Here is a 22,199-nt window from a genome sequence, read left to right on the forward strand (position 1 = left end):
ATAGTAAGCTCGTAACAAATTAAGAACAATAAAGCAAACAATACGATCTAAATAAAAATAACAATGAAATGATTATAAATACTTAATGTTTTTATTGTACGCTTCAATTGATGTTTCGGTTCGTTTAATTTTTATTTATCAGGAGTGTCTTTATTGTAATTGTAATAAAACTATTTAAATATAATAATAATAATAATAATAATAAAAAGTGTGCCACAAAAGTAAGAAACATCAAATGGTAATTCTGTATCTTATAAAAAAAATCTATGTGTAAATGATTGATGAATTATCGGGTGGTTAAGTTAACCTTGGCCTTAAAAAACGAGCGAATATCAGGTCATTAGTAAATCTAACGGCTGACGGCAATTAACGTCCCTAAATAATAATAATAAACGAGTAGAGTAAAAATATCTTGAGATTGTTTTTTATAATAATTAATAAAATTAATAAAATAGAAAGTTTGATTTAGTTTTAAATAATTGTGAGACTGTGATATAAAAAACAGCCTGACTGTACAATTTGTTTTACATCGAGGCGGTACATATATATATATATTATGTATGTATATGTATATAAATTGATAAACCGTTGAATAAAATGAACGTTAATTAAACGGTAATATTAACTATGTATAACGTGTGTTTTATATTTAGATTAGTAAACCCTGTGCGCTTTGCTGTAAGTATTTGTGTAATTTACAGCATCTACTATCATATATTTTATGTACATATCTATAGAGATGTAGTATCTGCACGAGCATTAAATTATTATATGATACGTGAGGAATTGGCCGAGCGAGAAACGAACTGAGTCGATTACCAGACGAGTAAGTATGCAAATGCGGTAATGATTACCTAGCAAATACCAGGAACGCCCTGTGGATCTACGTGAGGGTATCTTCTATCTACTGTTTTATTCGCAAGATATGTACCATTCAGTTTTAAATTCACCGTGTAGTTGAAGAATTTTTTTTAACGTTTTATAATTCCCGGGTATTAACGATAATTATTACTTGAGCGTAATCAATTTCTGCTCGTGTTATTTTATTTTGTAAATTATTGAGTTTATGACCTTTTGATCGGTGACAATTTTAAATAAAAAATATTACATGATTATTATGATAATAATAATAACTAATTAGAATCTGATAGGAGAGCAATAGATTAATAATTTATGAGAGTGTGAATGTAGGTTTATAAGGTTGTTGAACGCGGCGACACACAATCACGTAAATTGTCGGATAGGGCGACGATAAAGACGGAGGATGACGACAAGTATTATCGAGAGTTCAGGGCATTAATATTCATCAGTTGGCTAGCTGGTTACGTGGATGGTTGGATGGTTGGTTGGTTGCTCGCTTGGTTGAGCGACGTCATCAAACTATGTCTGACACAATCAGTATATATATATATATATTTATTTATACGTATATATATGGTATATGCGGTACATTGTATAATCGTGACTGTGCTTGACGTTGTTCGTTCCCGACTATGTCACGAGGTTACACGATTAGCTCGACGCGACGGTTAACTATGATTAATTAAATCGAACTATTGTAGTGTGACAGTTTTTGATTAACTTTAAATATTAATTATTGTAATTATCTTTGATCACTTCAACGTCAGGATTCATTTATAACTGTTGTGGTTGTGAATAGGTAAAACAGAATTGCTAATTTTTATTATTTTTAATTATTTTAAGTAAACTATTGACATTTTTAAAGATATAAGCTCATCTCGATATTACACTCATCGAGACCTTTCATTTGAGTACCCACATCAATTTTTCATATATTTTATATATTTATATATTTCACAAATAATATATATATAAAATATATAAAAAATGCCATGTGGGTACTCAAATGAAAGGTCTCGATGAGTGTAACATCAGGATGAGCTTATATCTTTAAAAATGTTAGTAATTAAAAAATGACCTTGTATGTTGTGAACTATTGACATTTTCAAAGATATAAGCTCATCCTGACGTTACACTCGTTAAAAGCTTTCATTTCAGTACCCACATGCATTTTTGATATATTTTTCATATATACATATATATAATATACATAAATATATGAAAAATTGATGTGGGTACTCAAATGAAAGGTCTTAATGAGTATAACATCGGGATGAGCTTATATCTTTAAAAATGTCAATAGTTTACGAGATAGCAATGCCAATTCTTAATTATTGACATTTTTAAAGATATAAGCTCATCCCGATGTTATACTCATCAAGACCTTTCATTTGAGTACCCACATCAATTTCTCATATATTTATGTATATTATATATATGTATATATGAAAAATATATCACTAATGCATGTGGGTACTCAAATAAAAGCTTTTAACGAGTGTAACATCGGGATGAGCTTATATCTTTAAAAATGTCAATATTTGAGAAAGTACAGTGCAATTTAATGAATTTCATTGTTTAATAAAGCAAAATTTTATTTATTTATAGTTCACAAGTCACAGCAGTCACATAATGACTGCAAGGTTGCTTGTTGAGAATTAATCAACAAATAAAAATAAAAAATTTATTGAGATAAAAATGAATTTTTCGCAATCCTGTTTTACTTTTCATTAAAAGAATAAAAAAAAAAGTTGAAATATTTAGATTGTAAATTTGACATTTAAATGAGAAAGATATTATGCAATCAATAAAAAATTAAAATAATTCAATTACAACTTCAACCATCAACTTTAGACTGTCACTCATGACATCATTGTACATTTAAATTCCCGAGAAATAATTTATGTATAGTTTTGTTTAAACTTTTCGAGAGTTTTAGTAATGCTCATTCGAAGCTTGTATTTATTCATTATAAAAGAACTTTGGTACTGAAATTAAACAATTCTGCAAAAACTATAAATACCTTCAACGAAACGGTACTGCGGATAAATTAATTTTTCACGGGATTAAATTTTTTAATGTTACCTAAAAAAGTTTGTAGAACAAATTTCATTTCAGTATTTTTTGCATAAAAAAATACTTGAAATCACGTGGGTTGTTTTTTGTTTTCGCAAACATGGCAACTGTTATCTTCGCGTCCATTTGTCAGAATACTACCGCGATGAAAAATAATTAATGACCATCAAAAAATAAATATTAATCACTCACCTAAACGGAAGAACGCCATCAAGTGCCTGTGTAACTGTAGGAGATGTAGCCAGCGCAAATCCTCTGCCTAGAAGTGATGAATGAGCAGCAAATATTTTTCGAGCCGTTTCTTGAGCAATCTTGACATTATCCTCCACTTCTTCCACTAAAATCAATTAATAAAAGATACATTAATAATATCATCTATATTATTAAGAGAATAAGAAAAATTTCATATCCAGGATAGTTATATGATAAAATTGGTCAATTTATTGTGATAAGTATTTAGATATATAATTAAGAAATGACCTTGTATCTTGTGAAATATTGACATTTTTAAAGATATAAGCTTATCCCAATGTTACACTCATCGAGACCTTTCATTTGAGTACCCACATCAATTTTTCATATATTTCATATATTTATATATTTCACAAATACCATATATATAAAATATATAAAAAAATGTCATGTGGGTACTCAAATGAAAGCTCTTGATGAGCGTAACATCAGGATGAGCTTATATCTCTTAAAATGTCAATCATTAAGAACTGACCTTGTATTTTGTCAACTATTGACATTTTTAAAAATATAAGCTCATCCTGACATTACACTCATCAAGACCTTTCATTTGAGTATCCTCATCAATTTTTCATATATTTTATATATTTATATATATTATATATATGTATATATGAAAAATATATCAAAAATGCATGTGGGTACTCAAATGAAAGCTTTTGATGAGCGTAACATCAAGATGAGTTTATATCTTAAAAAACGTCAATATTTAAGAAAGTAAAATACAATTCAACAAAATTCATTATTTAATAAAGCAAAATTTTATATAACTATATTTATAAAATAATAAATATAAACTCACTTGAAACAGCTGGCAGGATAAGATTTTTCTTCATAAGACTAGCAGCACACGCGCCACCCAAAAAGGACAATTCAATCTCTAAATTTTTGAGTCCATTCCCCGCCGTGATCCAGTCGTAACCAATAACCAAGCACTTAAACCCATAAGTAACCGACATATCATCTTTCATATAATCAGAGGCAGTCTCCAATGAAAATATAACTTCATTACCCGGTAATACAATAGCGTATTGGGGCCATTGACTCGCAACATTACTCATTTTATGCAGCACCGGCAAATAAATTGATGACCAACTCTCCTCAGTATTCTTATTAACCCCATTATTAAAATTACTATTACCACTATTATTCCCATTACTACCACAAAAAGTATTACTATTAGGAATATAAAGCTGGAGATAATCTTCAGGCTGAGAAGTCCCACATTCAGGTGTGAATTCAATGGTCATCCACTTAACAGTCTCCGGAAAGGTAACTTTGTAATGCGACACGCTAGCTGGCTTATAAGGATGCTCACTTTCAACCCAAGTATAGTGATGACTGGTAGTGGTCGGTGAGCTCGTGTGTAACTGATTATCACTATCTTGCGATTGCGACATTCCCATAGCTGTTAATAAATTCAAGCCAGCTACATGCGGTAGCATTTCTTGAATAAGAGTCAATACCTGGACGGCGCTACGCGGATCAGAGGTAGCAAGTGGCCCTAGATGCGCCATCACCAGTGGCAATAGTGTAGTAACAAACGTTGCATTACCCAACACCTCAGTAGTAACAATATCTTCAGCACGTTCGCGTGCTAATGCTAAAATTTCATTGGCACGTGTTACAATTGTCATTGTCATCGCGAGCGTACACTTACGTGCCTGCATTTCCGCGATGGCCTTACTCGTGTGTGGACTTTCCGAGTCCTGAGGATTAGAATAATAAAGTATGTGAGGTATTTGTCCACGTGTTTGCGTAGTTCCATTGAAACTCAATGAACAAGCGGTAAATGTAAAATTAGTACCATCTGGACCGCGAATCATATTCAACCCACCGTCACCATTACTAGTTCTTCCACCATGATTACGTAATCTTATCGCATATTTAACATTCTCCTTTATACTAATTGGCTTTGAAAATTTTAGCTCGACAATATCATTTACACAATCATCAGGTCCAAATGATCCACGTGTAAAATCTAAGCTACTCCATCTTTGTGTGTGCGATGGATCATTACCGGTGTTATTTTGATCATCAAGTAACTCTAGTTCATAATTATACATCCCGACACCGCCGTAAATACCAACACCGGCAATTACAATACCCGGACGATCGACAGTGAAACAAATAGCGTCTGGTGAACCATTACCCGTATTCCACGTACGCGTTTGATTAGTACGCGTAAATCTTGACGGTGTTGTGTACATAAATTTACCACAAGCTGCTTGTAATTCATCCTCATTTCCGCTTGATTGTGCCGCTAATTCAGCAATAACCCGCGCTAATAAATAACAGCAGTGCATTATTAAACCCTTCAATGAATAATTCTTTTCCCTGCACAAAGATCTTTTTACGGGGATCAAAATAAGGTCTAAAAGCCTATCAAGCACTTCGCGAAACGACCAATTCAATACTTGACGTCCTATACTTTCAATCTGTGACTTATAACTCATTTGCTCTACCAAAATAGGATACTGATGGGGCTCTGAAGAATTCATCATCGGCAATCCTGAATTGTCTGAGGGACTAAGTTGCCTTTTAATACCATCGCTGCTGTCCATCACGTTGCTCAATATAGGAAACGTACACCTTAACCGTACCATAGAATTGCACAGCGAGGCAAGAACTGCCGATAACAATCTGTCCTTTGGCGAGGTTCCCAGCTCTTTATCAATCTCCGAAAGCAACTCACACAGCGATGTCCACTTCAAGTACGCCGTGGGGTAAAACGCGTGGTAGCAAGCTACGAAAGTTTTGTGACACTCGTCAAGAATCAGATCTATCATTTTATTACCCGCGTTACTTTCTACCAATTTACTGCCTTTAAATTTTATTTTCCCCTTTTTGGTGTTTAATGGCATCGCGTCGGCTAAAATTTGTCTTAAGAGCGCTCGGACCTCTCCGATGCTCTCAGCAAGTCTCACTGATTCCTGCGGAGTCTTTTTACCCGGCTGATTTGGATAAATCTCATTGGTATACGTACGTAATAGTCTCAAACTTGCATTACTTATGTAAACCAAGTGATCCATTTCTAGTACCGAGTGATAAGAGGTGGTAGGCAATCTGTGAGACGTATCCGACAATCCGGCTTTAAGAGTGTTCCAGCTCCACTGGAGCAATGATATCAGCGACTGAAAGCAGTCTTTAGTGACAGTTCTGCTAAATTCTCTCCGCAAAATATACACGGGTTCAATATGGTCTCTTGGGCGGTTCGTTGATTGGTTATCGGGTGTTATCACGCGGTAGAGTAGTTGAGGAATTTGCCCGGCATTAACGTCAGTCCCGTTGTTGGACTTTTTGGAAGATTTGAAGTAAAACATTACCTGGTCTTCGGCTGTTACAACAGCTTGTCCTCCAGAGCCGCAGTCGCTGGACGGGCCGCTTACTTTTACCCAGGCTACGTACCACCGGTTGGCTTGCAGTGGCACCGGTTCGTCGAATAATATTGAGTATTTTTGCCGTGGTTCACATTCATAAGGAATTTCTTCAGTTTCTACCAACAATTCTCCGTCACTTTCTTGGTCACCGCCTTCAATTCCGATATCGTACAATTTTATTTTAGCCGCGTATTCCCCGCGACCGCCGAATAAACCGTACCCGCCTAATAAAATGTCAGTGTCACTCATAAATCGTATTGCCTCGACGGAATGTCCGGAGTAACCCCACCCCCCACCGTGATTTTCGAATCTATTAACTGTGACAAAATCTTCTCTGCTGTAAATTTTGTCGTGATTCGATTGGCTTGTTTCGTTCTCTTCGACTACTGTCAAACGCTCGTCTTGGGCTTGTGTTAGGGTATCAAGACAACTTAAAAGATGCATTGCTGCTTGGGTACGTGTTACGAAACATGTTGACACTACTGGTAATGCTAGACCTGGGCTTAATATTGTAGCGTTTAAGGTTGGGATGTTTCGAGACTCGGTTGTTATTATGTTATGCGGACTCAATTCGTAAGTTGACGGGTTAAATGTCCAAATTACGTTGTAAAGAGAATCTAAACACGCGGCACTGTGGGAAAAATCTACTTGGTCGTTGCCACTGTAACTTGTACAACTACCGTCGCGTTTGTTTATCACTAGACTTTTGAAGGTATTCGCGTGCTCGTAATGGTGAGGGATTAGGATGATACAGTTTTTGTTGGCCATTACTGTACTCTTGGCTAGGCTTATGGAATTTATTTCGTCGACTTTTATGTAACTTTGGTCGCCCGCTGCGCCGATCCACGTGGCTCGTCTGCCCCATCGAGGGCCGATATTTGGGACTATGTTTGGAAAACTGTGCCAGGGTTGGGAGCGTTCGGATCTACGGGCGGTATTTGATTCATTTTGGCCGTTCCACCAATTCATACCCAATTGTCCTTTCTGAAATATTGAGAATTATAAGATTGTATAGTATTAATTGTTGTTTTAATTATTTTAGAGGGTATTCTACTCCAGAACATTAAATTTATGATTTTTCTTTTAATATCATTATGATTATGAACAAAACAATTTTTTTTTCTACTTTAAACATCAAAAAATAAAAATTAATTGGTTTTATATTCTAGAGAATTTTAGTGTCATAAATAAGAACTGAACTATGATTAAGAAATGACCTTGTATTTTGAGAACTATTGACATTTTTAAAGATATAAGCTCATCCCGATATTACTCTCATCAAGACCTTTCATTTGAGTACCCACATCAATTTTTCATATATTTTATATATTTGTGTATATTATATATATTTATATATGAAAAATGCATGTGGGTACTCAAATGAAAGCTCTTGATGAGTGTAACATCAAGATGAGCTTATATCTTTGAAAATGTCAATAGTTAAGAACTGACATTGCTATCTCATAAACTATTGAAATTTTTAAAGAAATAAGCTCATTCTGATGTTATATTCATCGAGACCTTTCATTTGAGTACCCACATCAATTTTTCATATATTTCATATATTTATATATATTATATATATATGTATATATATATATATATATATATATATATATATATATGCTATATATATATATATATGTATATATGAAAAATATATCAAAAATACATGTGGGTACTCAAATGAAAGCTCTTGATGAGTGTAACATCAAGATGTGCTTATATCTTTAAAAACGTCAATATTCAAGAAATTACAGTGCAATTTAACAAAATTCATTGATTAATAAAGCAAAATTTTATTTATTTATATTTCACAAGTCACGGCAGTAAAATACCTCTTTTAATATAATTAAATAATTTTATTCTACCTGATAAGCTCCGCATGTATAAACTTCTCCTTTGACAGTCAATACAACTGTATGATTACTACCAGCAGCAATTTGCGTAGCCGCTGTTGGTATTTTAACTTGAACTGGACCAGCATGAGCGATTAAATCGCCAACTCCAAGTTGTCCGTAAAGATTACTACCGAAACTAAAAACTTCCCCATTTTGAAGCAGAGCGACTGTATGATGAAGACCACAGGCGACTTGAATGACTGGACTGTCGCTGGGAATTGGCACACGTGCTGGTGGAATACTGGCAATACGCGTAGCATCACCTCGCTCAGCATCACTGCCACCGCTACCACTGATCCCGTCTTCTGTAAGGACGCTACTTAACGGGAGCTTTCCAGACACGGTTTTCCTCGCTACTACACTTGAACCGACTGTGCAGTGCGCATTTTAAGGTGCAAAAAAAAATCACTGCATGAATAATAATTATTCAAATAATATTTAATGATTGATTAAATTAAAATGTACCTGGTCTTTGATTATTAGCTCCTTTCATTTTAATTCCCGACCACTGGACAACACTCGGACCAGCTTTTATTTTCTGGCGTTGTTTACGCTCTTCGAGCCGGCGTTTCAGATATTCTTTGAAGTTAGAACCCGATCTCCCTAGTAATTAAAAATAAATAAATCAGTGCTTTTGTCATCCGCAGTTACCTACCAGACCCTAGCAAGCTGTTCGTCAATGTTTTTTTTTATTTTATAAGCAAAAAAAAAATTTAAAAATGTAAAATTTTTAAGGTTTATTAATTAGAAAAATAAAATAAAAAAAAAAGTATCTTGCTGGAAGAATGACCCGTAACCAGCCAGCATTGGGTGGCTGGTAGGTTGAGACTACCTTCAAATAACATGTGCAATCTCATCATGCCTAAATCTCCACCACCCGATGGTCCAAATACAGCCATGTCACCGCCGTTGTCACAGCTTTCTCGTGCGCAAATTCTACAACAACCGCACTCGGCACAACCACTATCTCCTACACCACAGCCACACTCCCTAATAATAATTAACATCATTAATATTTACTAATATCATTATCTATTGCGTATTTATTAAAGCTGTACAATTTGGCTGATTAAAAAGATTTCCCAGATTAATCTATATTATTAAGAAAATAAGGAAAATTTTGTTTCCAGGATAGTCATATGAAAATATCTGTTTTTTTAGTGAACTAGTTAAGAAATGACCTTGTATCTTGTGAACTATTCACATTTTTGAAGATATAAGCTCATCCCGATGTTACACTCATTGAGACCTTTCATTTGAGTACCCACATCAATTTTTCATATATTTTATATATTTATATATATTATATATATGTATATATGACAAATATATCAAAAATGCATGTGGGTACTCAAATGAAAGTTCTTGATGAGCGTAACATCAAAATGAGCTTAAATCTTTAAAAATGTTAATGATTAAGAAATTACCTTGTATAATCTTATGAACTATTGACATTTTTAAAGATATAAGCTCATCCCGATATTACACTCATCGAGACCTTTCATTTGAGTACCCACATCAATTTTTCATATATTTATATATATTATATATATGTATATATGAAAAATATATCAAAAATACATGTGGGTACTCAAATGAAAGCTTTTGATGAGTGTATCACCAGGATGAGCTTATATCTTTAAAAATGTTAATAATTAAGAAATGACGGTGTATCTTATGAGCTATTGACATTTTTAAAGATATAAGCTCATCCCGATGTTAGACTCATCGAGACCTTTCATTTGAGTACCCACATCAATTTTTCATATATTTTATATATTTATATATTTCACATATACCATATATATATAAAATATATGAAAAATTGATGTGGGTACTCAAATGAAAGCTCTTGATCAGTGTATCATCAGGATGAGCTTATATCTTTAGAAAAGTCAATATTTAAGAAAGTACAGTGCAATTTAACAAAAGTCATTATTTAATAAAGCAAAAAGTTAATTTTTTTAGTTTACAAGACTTTTCTGGATTAATCGGTTATCTTGAATTAGTTCGCCTAATCAGCTACAAGCTCAACTTGTTAAGTGGCGAATTAAACAGTTTTAATGTCGCAGAAATTAAAATTTGTATTTAGTCGATTAATAATTAAGATTTTTCCTTTAATTTTTTTACGGTAAATCAAAGTAATAAAACCAATCATCCAGCTAAGTTAATATAATGAACCTGGTTAAAATTTCCAGCGTAAAAAATTCCACAGCTTTATTGTTAATAAAATAATAAGTAAAAATGCTCACTGTCCAGGTCTTTTTGGATTTCGATTAGGTAAAATACTGCTCAAACATGATATACCAAAACCAGTGCATTCACGGCATATTGTACAGACCATGCAAGCACGATGTCTCCATTGATGCTGACCAGGTGGGCACATACCTCTTGCTTCTTCCCATTCTTCACTCTGTTCACCCGCTTCTAGTGATTATAAAACAAACAAAACCCAATAAAATATACAAAAAAACAACTAATTAAAAGCGCATTCATTTAAAGCTTCAAAAAAAATCCTAACACACTAAAAAAAAAAAAAAAAAAAAAAAAAAAATAACATACCATCTTCAGCAATTATTAATTCATCTTCTCCAGTGCCTGTTTCCATAGCCACCACCGTAACTTCTTTATTAATTGGTCGAGTTACGGAAAAATCTCTTCCACACTGGCCTTTATTATTGATCCCAAAAGTATACAAATGCCCTTTATTCGTTATAACAGCAGCGTGAGCTTTTCCGAGAGCTACTTTTTGGACAAATACATCTTTAAGGTCATTAACGATACCCGTGGTTGGATCACTATGTAATGTATCTTTTCCAAACATAAACAACAATCCATCTTTGGAGACAAGAGCTGTTGAGCCATTATTGCAAGCTGCGTCAATTATAAAATGACCCTCAACTTTAAGTATTTTCTTTGGTTTAGCCGGCTTCAAAGCACGTCGCATTTTATTGCTATCGCCATCTTCACCGCGTCTTGCTGTACCCGCAAAAAATACTGTACCATCTTCCATGACTAGAACGAGATGCTGGCCATCGTGGCCAGCGACTATTTGCAAACATTTTGATCCTTTTCCCAAAGTAAATTCCAACCAGCGGTTCGGTCGTGTGTTACTTTTCATACCTAGGCAACTGCCTTTTCCGGTATACAGCAATTTTCCTGTTGTTGTTTTTAGAATACAAAACTCTTTGCCCGCGCTAACTGATACCACTTCATCGTCACAACCTGGACTCAATGTATGAATAGCTTGTTCTTCGTCGAATGTAGCCCATCCAAATGCGTCAACACACTTTCGTGCTAATTTTAATGGTAATTCAGATGTTACTGTTACTGGATTGCTTAGAGTATTTATTGTCCGGACCACGAAACCTTCCTGTGAAATAAAAAATTTATTAATTAAGAAATTACTTTTTATCCTGGGAAATATTGACATTTTTAGAGATATAAGCTCATCCTGATGTTACACTCATCGAGACCTTTCATTTGAGTACCCACATCAATTTTTCATATATTTTATATATATATATGATATTTGTGAAATATATAAATATATGAAATATATGGAAAATTGATGTGGGTACTCAAATGAAAGCTCTTGATGAGTATAACATCGGGATGAGCTTATATCTTTAAAAGTATCAATAATTAAGAAATGACCTTATATCTTGTGCACGATTGACATTTTTGAAGATATAAGCTCATTCTGATGTTACACTCATCGAGACCTTTCATTTGAGTACCCACATCAATTTTTCATATATTTATATATTTCACAAATACCATTTATATAAAATATATCAAAATTACCATGCGGGTACTCAAATTAAAGCTCTTGATGAGTGTAACATCGGGATGAGCTTATATCTTTAAAAATATCAATAATTAAGAAATTACCTTGTATCTCGTGAACTATTGACATTTTTAAAGATATAAGCTCATTCCGATGTTACATTCACCGAGACCTTTCATTTGAGTACCCGCATCAATTTTTCATATATTTATATATGTTATATATATGTATATATGAAAAATATATCAAAAATGCATGTGGGTACTCATATGAAAGCTCTTGATGAGTGTAACATCAGGATGAGCTTATATCTTAAAAAACGTCAATATTTAAGAAATTACAGTGCAATTTAACAAAAGTCATTAATAAATTATGAAATCTGTCAATAAATTACACCATTCTTAATTAATCATACTAAAAAAAAAATTTCTTGAATAAATATTTTAACTGCACTGAATAATTTTCGTAATCATTCACTATCACTTTTAAAGATACATATTATTTCATAAGAAAATAAATTGGTCTTCAGTTTTAAAAATCTTTTTTCAAGCATTGATTGGATACTCTTAACCAATTACCCTAATAAATATATTAAAAAAAAAAAAAAAAAACTTACATCCTTTCCTGCAGTAATCATTCCCAAATTATCACCATCAGAAAACATAACAGAGGACGGCCAATCTTTGCCTTCCAAAACAGCAATACCTCTAACATTCAAAGTTTCAGCATCTAACTCCAACAATTCACACTGTTTTTTTGGCGCGCATTTAAAGTATAAAGCATTCTAAAATCCGAGTAAAGATTAATTAATAAAAAAACGTAATTTTCCTTTCTAAATACATATTTAAATATTAAATAAAATACTCACATTAGCATAACCCAACCAGCCAATTTCAGCCGGATAAAAATCCGGTTTGTGAGCATAAAGCTGACCACCGACAGAACCACCGTACCCACTACCAATTTTCAGCAATCCTCTGTTAGTATGTAAGTATAAATATTTACCATCGCTGACAAAACTCTTTCCATTCAAAACTAGATTATTAATTTCGGTAGTCAGTCTTAAATTAAATGTGTAAATTTTTGAATTTTTTGGAACTCCGTAAGTGATCCAGTCAGGCCTTGTAATTTTGCCCAAAAGAACAGCTTCTACGCTGCGTTGCAAGGACGTCAACACACAGGGCATACGAATGTTTTGCACAGCCAGAGCACGTGGACACATCAACAACGCAGCGATTGCTGCCAATAACCGGCCAGTATCACCCCGAACTACCACGAGACTTAATAAACAAGCACAAGCAACAGCAGTCAAGTGTGTCCCGTCGTTAGCAACCGTTGATTCAGGTCCATGAGAGGTTGCTAAGTCCAACAACAAATCAAAAAGCGGTTCAATAACATCGTCAGGCTCAGACTTAAGACCTTCTGGCAACTGTCCTTGCAGTATATCCAACAAGGCACACAACGACTTTGTACACAATTGCGAATCAACTGTTCTACTTTCACGCATCAATGTAAATACACTCCTCAATCCTATGCCCACTATTTTAGGTAAATTTTGTATCGAAGAGATACGATCTTCATCGTCACTGTCAGTGTCTATCGTATCACTTAATTCGGGTGGTGGTGGCGATGTTGAGCTACAATTTGTTGATGACTTTATTGACAGTTCGTGATTTGTCAGACGTGAATTCTTCTCGAGTATCGAGTCACGTACGCTAGCAAACACTGCAAATGCTGATGCATTGCTAGATAATTCTATTTCTGGAGGTCCTGCACTATTTAAATCTCCGCTGATATCCAGCTGAAACAAAATATTTACATTAATTTATATTATTAAGAAATAAGAAAAATAATGAATTTTGTTAAATTGCACTGTACTTTCTTAAATATTGAAGTTTTCAAAGATATAAGCTAATCCCAATGTTACACTCATCGAGACCTTTCATTTGAGTACCCACATCAATTTTTCATATATTTCATATATTTATGTATATTATATATATATATATGTATATATGAAAAATATATCAAAAATGCATGTGGGTACTCAAATGAAAGCTCTTGATGAGTGTATCATCGAAATGAGCTTATATCTTTAAAAATGTCGATATTGATGTCAATACTTAACATAATTAAGCAATTACTTTTTGTTTTGTGAAATATTGACATTTTTAAAGATATAAGCTCATCTCAATGTTACATTTATCGAGACCTTTCATTTGAGTACCCACATCAATTTTTCATATATTTTATATATTTATATATATTACATATATGTATATATGAAAAATGTATAAAAAATGCATGTGGGTACTCAAATGAAAGCTCTTGATGAGTGTATCATCGGGATGAGCTTATATTTTTAATAAACGTCAATATTGATGTCAATACTTAACATAATTAAGAAATGACCTTATATCTTGTGAAATATTGACATTTTAAAAGATATAAGCTCATCTCGATGTTACACTCATCGAGACCTTTCATTTGAGTACCCACATCAATTTTTCATATATTTTATATATTTATATATATTACATATATGTATATATGAAAAATATATCAAAAATGCATGTGGGTACTCAAATGAAAGCTCTTGATGAGTGTATCATCAGAATGAGCTTATATCTTTAAAAATGTCAATATTTAAGAAAGTACAGTGCAATTTAACAAAATTCATTATTTATATTGAAAAAAAAAATTTAATTTTATCTAATCATTTATTATTATTTTATTTAATCAAACCTTTTTTTTCTCCCTCTTTTTACTGGCTCGAGTCTTTTTACATTTCTTCCAATCATTTTTTGACCTACAGACAGAAATAAACGATAAGTTAACAGTAAACATACATTATTCTACCATGACAAACATTTGACAACCTTTATATAAATAAAAATCACTTGTTAAAAAATAAATTTAATAAAAATTCAAGTTTGTTAAATATTCTTAAGATTAATTCTTTTTAATTCTGTCAATTTTTTTAATCTACTCCAAAATAAAAATTGTTAAACATTTTTAAGATTAATTCTTTTCAATTCGGTCAATTTTTTAAATCTACTCCAAAATAAGAACTGTCAAATTACTCCATTTACGCGCATTAAAAATAATTACTTAATACGTATATTCATAAATTATATATTATTAAAAAGAAATTTACATTTATATTGTTAACTATTGTTTGGTTATAAAAAAAGATTATTTTTAATACTCCAAAAATTAAAAAATAAAAACCCTTCAGGTGTCTGAAGCAAGTGTCATAAATCGGAGTTTTGATTGTTAAAAAAAAAAGAATATCTGTAAAATAAATGAACATATCATTATTAAGAAGCCAATTGATAATAAATTGAAAGGTAAGTGTAAAGTCAAGCGGATTTTATTTCATAATTGAATTAAATATTAAAATAATGTCACGTAAACATATTATATTGCTTGAGGTTATATACCAAGTGTCAAATGTTTTGTATGCTCCAAAATATATATGTATATGTATATGTATATATGTATACATATAAATATATATATAACTAAACACAAAAATGTACCTTTGATTATCAGCGGTATTCTTGAATAATTCGTAAAAAGATTTAGCATAATTGATAGATTCTGATTGAAGCCTTTCATGATCAATGGATATCATGTTTAATAATATATATTAGTTAAAATAATATATATATATATATATATCATTTAAAATAAAGTGTTATGTAGGTAAATGAATACACAGTTGAACATAACATTCACCAATTCATTTTTGTATAATATTATTGATCGTCACTTTTATATATTAGGTTGTTGTCTCACTCGCGGCGTACACACACTGTTGGCGCGGTCGCCGATATCAGTCTGAGAGCTATACTAGCTGAGAATGAGAACTGACACTGACACTCACTGCCAGCTACCAGCTACTGCTAGCTCACCATCTACACACCAACTAGCACCTACAAGAGCAGGCATTGACCATACCTCCGTATTCTGTACTCCGTAGTCTCCGTAGTTTGTACCACCACCAGTTTCAACCAACAGCAGTCAAGATTTTACTGATAGACCAGCTGCTGCTACTCTCTCTCTATTCAACAAAACAACTTCATATAAATACATATATGTATCATATGTATTGAGTATGATTTTATAGGTAGACTTGTTATTTATATTTTTAAGCGGATGTTTAATATAAGGTGATTTGCGTACTGCGTTTAAGTATATGTTTCCCGCTTTACTTCATAAAATTTAATTTCTACATTTATGTCTGATAATATATGAGCTCTGACCCCCTTCGGGTCTTGACAACAAATAAATATCAAAAATCACGTCATCTTTATTTTGAATTCTATTGGTTATCTTATTTCAGATGAGATTATTCGTTGGTCAGTCGTCAGCCAATGAAAATTGATTTACGATGCGTGAAATTTGATGCGATTGGATGGAGAAAAATTTGCAAAAATTCAAATTTTGTGTTTTAAAAATAAATTAGTTATAAGATTTTTTTTTTTTTATTACATTGTTTTAAAAAATTTAAACATTTTAATTTTTTTCATAATAATTCGTTTTTTATGAAAATTTCACTCATATTTTTTTTAATTTTCGATATTTAGATTTTTTTCAATTTTTTCAACAAGATATTAAAAAATGACATTAAAGTTAGCAGTCACTAGAGAATTTTTTAATTTTTTATTTTTTAAAATTTCTAAATGTCAATTTTTTTTTCCAATTTTTTTGCCATAATTTATTTAGAAAAAAAAATTCTAAAAATTATTAAATATCTGCTAAATTTATTTTCATTATTAAAAAAAAAAATTAACACGATTTTTTTTAATAATTATTAATTTTTATAAAATAAATCATTTTTTTTACTCACTAAAATATTTTTTTTAACAATTTTTTCCTCAAAGATAAATTAAATATCAAAGGAAAATAAATTATAACCCTACATTGAGGAAAAATTTCTGATCAATAATAATTAATGAAAATAATAATAATAATAATAAATAAAACACCAATATAGTCTCCATAAATAATAACAATGCCAGGTATAAAATTTCGGAGCATATTTGCTTGGGGTGACATTTGTCCCATGTGTTGTGGTTGTCAAGTTAAGTTAAAGGTGAAAAAAATATATGACTAATATATCTTTGGTAGTTTTAAAGTTATTTTAGTGATAAATAAATGGATTTTTAATACTACTTCTACTTCAAAAAAATAAAAGTAAGTCAAAAGTGATTTAAAACATAAAAGTAAGTTGAAAAATAATGTTAAATAAAAATTGATATTTTTATGCTTAAATTTTTTATAAGCTTATTTTTTTTTTAATTTTTTAAACTTACTTATTATTTCTCAAAATTCACTTAAAGATGTAAAATTTAAATACTTACTAAAAAAGACACTAAAGTTAACTAACATGAAAAATTATTTTATAATTTTATAGCAGTGAAATTATTATGAAAAAAAATGATTAGTGGAAATTTTTTAAAGCATTTTTTACTCCAATTAATTTTTTATAAAACTTAAAAAATTGACAGCGATCAGCTGACTTCAGTATCATTACTAATAAAATATTTAAAAATTTTCCCGCTTATTCCAATTTTAAAAATGGCGTCAATAATTCTCACAGAGTTAGCGGTAGTAAATTTCCGGTTCCGAGAAGTGTACACCAGCCGGTAAGTTGAACATATGATAGAGAGATAACAGCTGAGAATCACGCGTCTCCCGCCAAAACAGCAGTAATCTCGTGCATTAACGCGCGCATTTATATACATCTGCCGTGCGTCACACTCTCCATTTGCAAGCAACAAGCGGAGTGAAATTGTCAAATATATTTTTCGCCGACAATAAATAATTTTAATTTAACTTTTAAAAATATAAATATCAAGTGCTTACCAAAATGACGGGCAAAGACAAGAGAGAAAGGATGTTTGTGGTTAAACGGAGTAAGTACTTACAAAATAATTACAAAATTACCAATCGTCCGTCTAACCAAATTATTGAGTCCATTCATCAAGCTATTTTAATTTAATTCAATAAAAATATATAAAAATAACAATTATTTATTTATTTTTCCAGATGGAGAAAAAGAAGAGGTTCATTTTGATAAAATCACCACCAGGATCGAAAAACTATGTTATGGCTTAGACATGGATTATGTGGATCCGGTAAGTTGACAAAATTATAGCAATTGTCTTATTACAGTTTGAAATCAATAATCAATAATTGTTTTATTAATTAATTAACAATGCTTAACGATGGGACTTGATAGTAATTATTCTAAAAAATATTTAATAAATTAAGTTGAATTATTTACCTTGAAATAAATATTTGTTAGATAAATAAATTGTTTTTTAGCCGGCGATAACATCAAAAGTAATCGATGGTCTTTATGCTGGTGTGACAACAGTTCAATTAGATAATTTAGCTGCTGAAATAGTTGCTACTATGACAACAAAGCATGCTGATTACGCTATATTGGCAGCTAGAATTGCTGTATCTAATCTTCATAAAGAAACTAAAGCTAGTTTTAGTGGTAAGTTTACTCAATATTTTGTTTTTTAATCTCATTAAAATTATAATTAATTTATCATTATTTTATGTATCAATTTATTTTATTTACAGAGGTAATGAACGATCTACACAATGCAATTGATGAGAAGACAAAAGAGCACGTCCCAGTAATCAGTAAGCATCATAACGACATAATCCAAAAGCACAAAGATGTGCTAGACGCAGTGATAAACTACGACCGTGATTTTGGCTACAATTTCTTTGGTTTCAAGACACTGGAGCGTAGTTATTTATTGAGAATAAACGACAAAATAGTCGAGCGTCCTCAGCAGATGTTGATGCGAGTTGCCGTAGGAATCCACGAAGAAGATATTGATAAGGTCCTTGAAACTTATGAGCACATGTCCCAGAAATACTTTACGCATGCATCGCCAACTCTTTTTTCAGCTTGTACTATGACCCAACAAATGTCTAGGTAATTATTTATTTTATTATATATCTTACTGGCAACCTTGCAATCACTATGTGATTTGTGAAATAAAAAAATTTTTAATTTTGCTTTATTAAATAATGACTTTTGTTAAATTGCACTGTACTTTCTTAATTATTGACATTTTTAAAGATATAAGCTCATCCCGATGTTACACTCATCAAGAGCTTTCATTTGAGTACCCACATGCATTTTTGATATATTTTTCATATATACATATATATAATATCCATAAATATATGAAATATATAAAAAATTGATGTGGGTACTCGAATGAAAGGTCTCGATGAAAGTAATGTCGGGGTGAGCTTATATCTTTAAAAATGTCAATAGTTCACAAGATAGCAATGTTAGTTCTTAATTATTGACATTTTTAAAGATATAAGCTCATCCCGATGTTACACTCATCAAGAGCTTTCATTTGAGTACCCACATGCATTTTTGATATATTTTTCATATATACATATATGTAATATACATAAATATATGAAATATATAAAAAATTGATGTGGGTACTCAAATGAAAGGTCTCGATGAAAGTAATGTCAGGGTGAGCTTATATCTTTAAAAATGTCAAACGTGCACAAGATACAAGGTCATTTCTTAATTATTGACATTTTTAAAAATATAAGCTCATCCCGATGTTATACTCATCAAGAGCTTTCATTTGAGTACCCACATGCATTTTCATATATTTTTCATAAATACATATATCTAATATACATAAATATATAAAATATATGAAAAATTGATGTGTGTACTCAAATGAAAGGTCTCGATGAGTATAACATCGAGATGAGCTTATATCTTTAAAAATCTCAATATTTCCCAAGAAAAACCAAAATGTTTCTTATTCTCTCAATAACATAAATCAACCCTCCAAAAATAAAACAACTCTCTTCACAAAACTTCCAGTTGTTTCCTGCTGACCATGATCGATGACAGTATCGAGGGAATCTACGACACGATAACCAACTGCGCGGTAATAAGTAAATGCGGCGGCGGAATCGGTCTGAGCATCCACTGTATCCGCGCTAAAAACACCCCAATTCAGAGTACCAACGGCGTATCAAACGGCTTAGTACCAATGCTGCGTGTATTCAACAACACAGCTCGCCACGTTGAGCAATTCGGCAACAAGCGACCGGGCGCCTTTGCAATCTACATCGAACCCTGGCACTCAGACATCCTGGACGTACTGGACCTAAAAAAGAACACCGGAAAAGAAGAATACCGCGCCCGGGAACTATTCTACGGGCTCTGGATCCCTGATTTATTTATGCAGCGTGTTAAAGACAACGGCAAATGGAGCTTGATGTGTCCTCACCAATCTCCTGGTCTTCATGATTCATGGGGTGAAAAATTCGAGGAAATCTACACTAAATACGAAGAGCAGGGTCGTTATGTCCGTCAAGTCGAAGCTCGTGATATTTGGATGGCGATACTTAAGTCCCAAGTCGAAACCGGAACTCCTTACATGGTCTACAAAGATCACTGCAATCGCAAGTCTAACCATCAACATCTCGGTACAATTAAAAGCAGTAATTTATGCACTGAAATTATTGAATACTCTAGTCCGGATGAAATAGCAGTCTGTAATTTAGCTTCAATTGCCGTGAATAAATTTGTCGACACAACAAATTACACTTACGACTTTGAAAAATTAAAAGCAGTCACTAAAATAGTCACCAAAAATTTAGACCGGGTAATTGACGTCAATTGTTATCCTTTACCCGCGGCTGAAAATTCTAACCGCAAGCACCGTCCGATGGGCATCGGCGTCCAGGGTCTTGCAGATGCTTTCATATTGATGCGCTATCCTTTCGAGAGTGAGGAAGCTCAAAAATTAAATATCCAAATTTTTGAGACTATTTATTACGGAGCTCTAGAAGCCAGCTGTGAAATGGCTCAAGAAAAAGGCACCTATGAAACTTACAAGGGTTCTCCAGTTAGTAAAGGTATTTTGCAGTACGACATGTGGAATGTAAAGCCGACTGACTTGTGGGACTGGTCGGAGCTAAAAGCTAAAATTGCGGAACACGGGTTGAGAAATTCTCTTTTATTGGCTCCTATGCCTACAGCAAGTACTGCCCAAATTTTGGGGAATAATGAATCTATTGAACCGTACACTAGCAATGCATACGTAAGGCGCGTTTTGTCTGGAGAGTTTCAGGTTGTTAATCCACATTTACTTAAAGATTTGGTTAAACACAATTTGTGGAACGATGATATGAGGAATGAAATCATTGCTAACAATGGATCTGTTCAGGAGATTGAATCTATTCCGGATGATCTGAAGAAATTGTACAAAACTGTCTGGGAAATTTCCCAGAAGACTGTTTTGAAGATGGCTGCTGATAGGGGCGCTTTTATTGACCAATCTCAGAGCCTTAATGTTCACATGGCTGAACCCACTACGGGGAAATTAACTTCCATGCACTTTTATGGGTGGGAAATTGGGTTGAAGACTGGGATGTATTATTTACGGACCAAGCCTGCGGCTAGTGCTTTACAGTTTACTGTTGATAAAACTAGGCTGCCTAATTACCGTCCTAATAAAGAGTTGAATGATAGCAGTTCGGCTGAGCCTGGTAAAAATGGGGAAGAGGAACCTAAAGAAGAGGAGAAAGAAGAAGAAGAAGATCCGGTACTTGTTTGTTCAAGGGAGAATGGGGAAGCTTGTATGGCTTGCAGTGGATGATTGTTTTTTTTTATTTTCCATTTTTCTTAATTTTTCAGTTAATTTTTATTAATTAGTACTTAAGATAAGAGCACTTTGTTAAATAGTATTAATGCATATCGATGTACACGGTATGAAGTTCTAAATAAATTACCAGCATTTATAATCTTAATAAAATATTTTAATTTATGTGCAATCTTTTATCAAAGATAATGTGAATTAAGTCAATTTTTAACGGTATAAATTTATGAAATTGAAAACCGAATTTTTTATTTAA

The 22,199-nt window shown here is 32.3% G+C and overlaps 2 protein-coding genes across 5 annotated transcripts in view; one reads left to right on the forward strand and one right to left on the reverse strand.

The window, feature by feature from the left end:
• Positions 1 to 16,077, reverse strand: part of LOC123266981 (E3 ubiquitin-protein ligase MYCBP2) — a 226,078-nt gene extending 210,001 nt beyond the window's left edge. For 3 of the 4 annotated variants that reach the window (XM_044731438.1, XM_044731437.1, XM_044731435.1), the window contains exons 1-11: positions 15,803 to 16,077; positions 15,006 to 15,069; positions 13,129 to 14,061; positions 12,877 to 13,044; positions 11,033 to 11,843; positions 10,723 to 10,897; positions 9,303 to 9,460; positions 8,936 to 9,073; positions 8,441 to 8,841; positions 3,992 to 7,553; positions 3,130 to 3,274 (exon numbers count right to left, since the gene is read on the reverse strand). In XM_044731438.1, coding sequence (XP_044587373.1) covers positions 3,130 to 3,274; positions 3,992 to 7,553; positions 8,441 to 8,841; positions 8,936 to 9,073; positions 9,303 to 9,460; positions 10,723 to 10,897; positions 11,033 to 11,843; positions 12,877 to 13,044; positions 13,129 to 14,061; positions 15,006 to 15,069; positions 15,803 to 15,897 — 6,650 coding nt within the window. In that variant the 5' untranslated portion in view covers positions 15,898 to 16,077. The remainder of the gene's footprint in view (positions 1 to 3,129; positions 3,275 to 3,991; positions 7,554 to 8,440; positions 8,842 to 8,935; positions 9,074 to 9,302; positions 9,461 to 10,722; positions 10,898 to 11,032; positions 11,844 to 12,876; positions 13,045 to 13,128; positions 14,062 to 15,005; positions 15,070 to 15,802) is intronic. The other variant, XM_044731436.1, reaches the window with a different exon arrangement.
• Positions 16,078 to 17,934: 1,857 nt separating this feature from the next.
• LOC123266983 (ribonucleoside-diphosphate reductase large subunit-like) lies at positions 17,935 to 22,084 on the forward strand. The gene is made up of 5 exons (XM_044731442.1): positions 17,935 to 18,184; positions 18,318 to 18,406; positions 18,597 to 18,774; positions 18,864 to 19,227; positions 20,158 to 22,084. The coding sequence occupies exons 1-5, from the start codon at positions 18,139 to 18,141 to the stop codon at positions 21,941 to 21,943; spliced, it is 2,463 nt and encodes an 820-aa protein (XP_044587377.1). The 5' UTR covers positions 17,935 to 18,138; the 3' UTR covers positions 21,944 to 22,084.
• The last annotated feature ends 115 nt before the right edge of the window (positions 22,085 to 22,199 follow it).

This window comes from Cotesia glomerata, linkage group LG6, assembly GCF_020080835.1.
Source record: "Cotesia glomerata isolate CgM1 linkage group LG6, MPM_Cglom_v2.3, whole genome shotgun sequence".
Taxonomy (NCBI): domain Eukaryota; kingdom Metazoa; phylum Arthropoda; class Insecta; order Hymenoptera; family Braconidae; genus Cotesia; species Cotesia glomerata.

Coding starts and splice junctions, on each gene's coding strand:
- LOC123266983 (XM_044731442.1), top strand. CDS start 18,139: ATGACGGGCAAAGACAAGAGAGAAAGGATGTTTGTGGTTAAACGGA. Junction 18,185..18,317: donor GATGTTTGTGGTTAAACGGA/GTAAGTACTTAC, acceptor TTATTTTTCCAG/ATGGAGAAAAAGAAGAGGTT. Junction 18,775..18,863: donor AACTAAAGCTAGTTTTAGTG/GTAAGTTTACTC, acceptor TTTTATTTACAG/AGGTAATGAACGATCTACAC.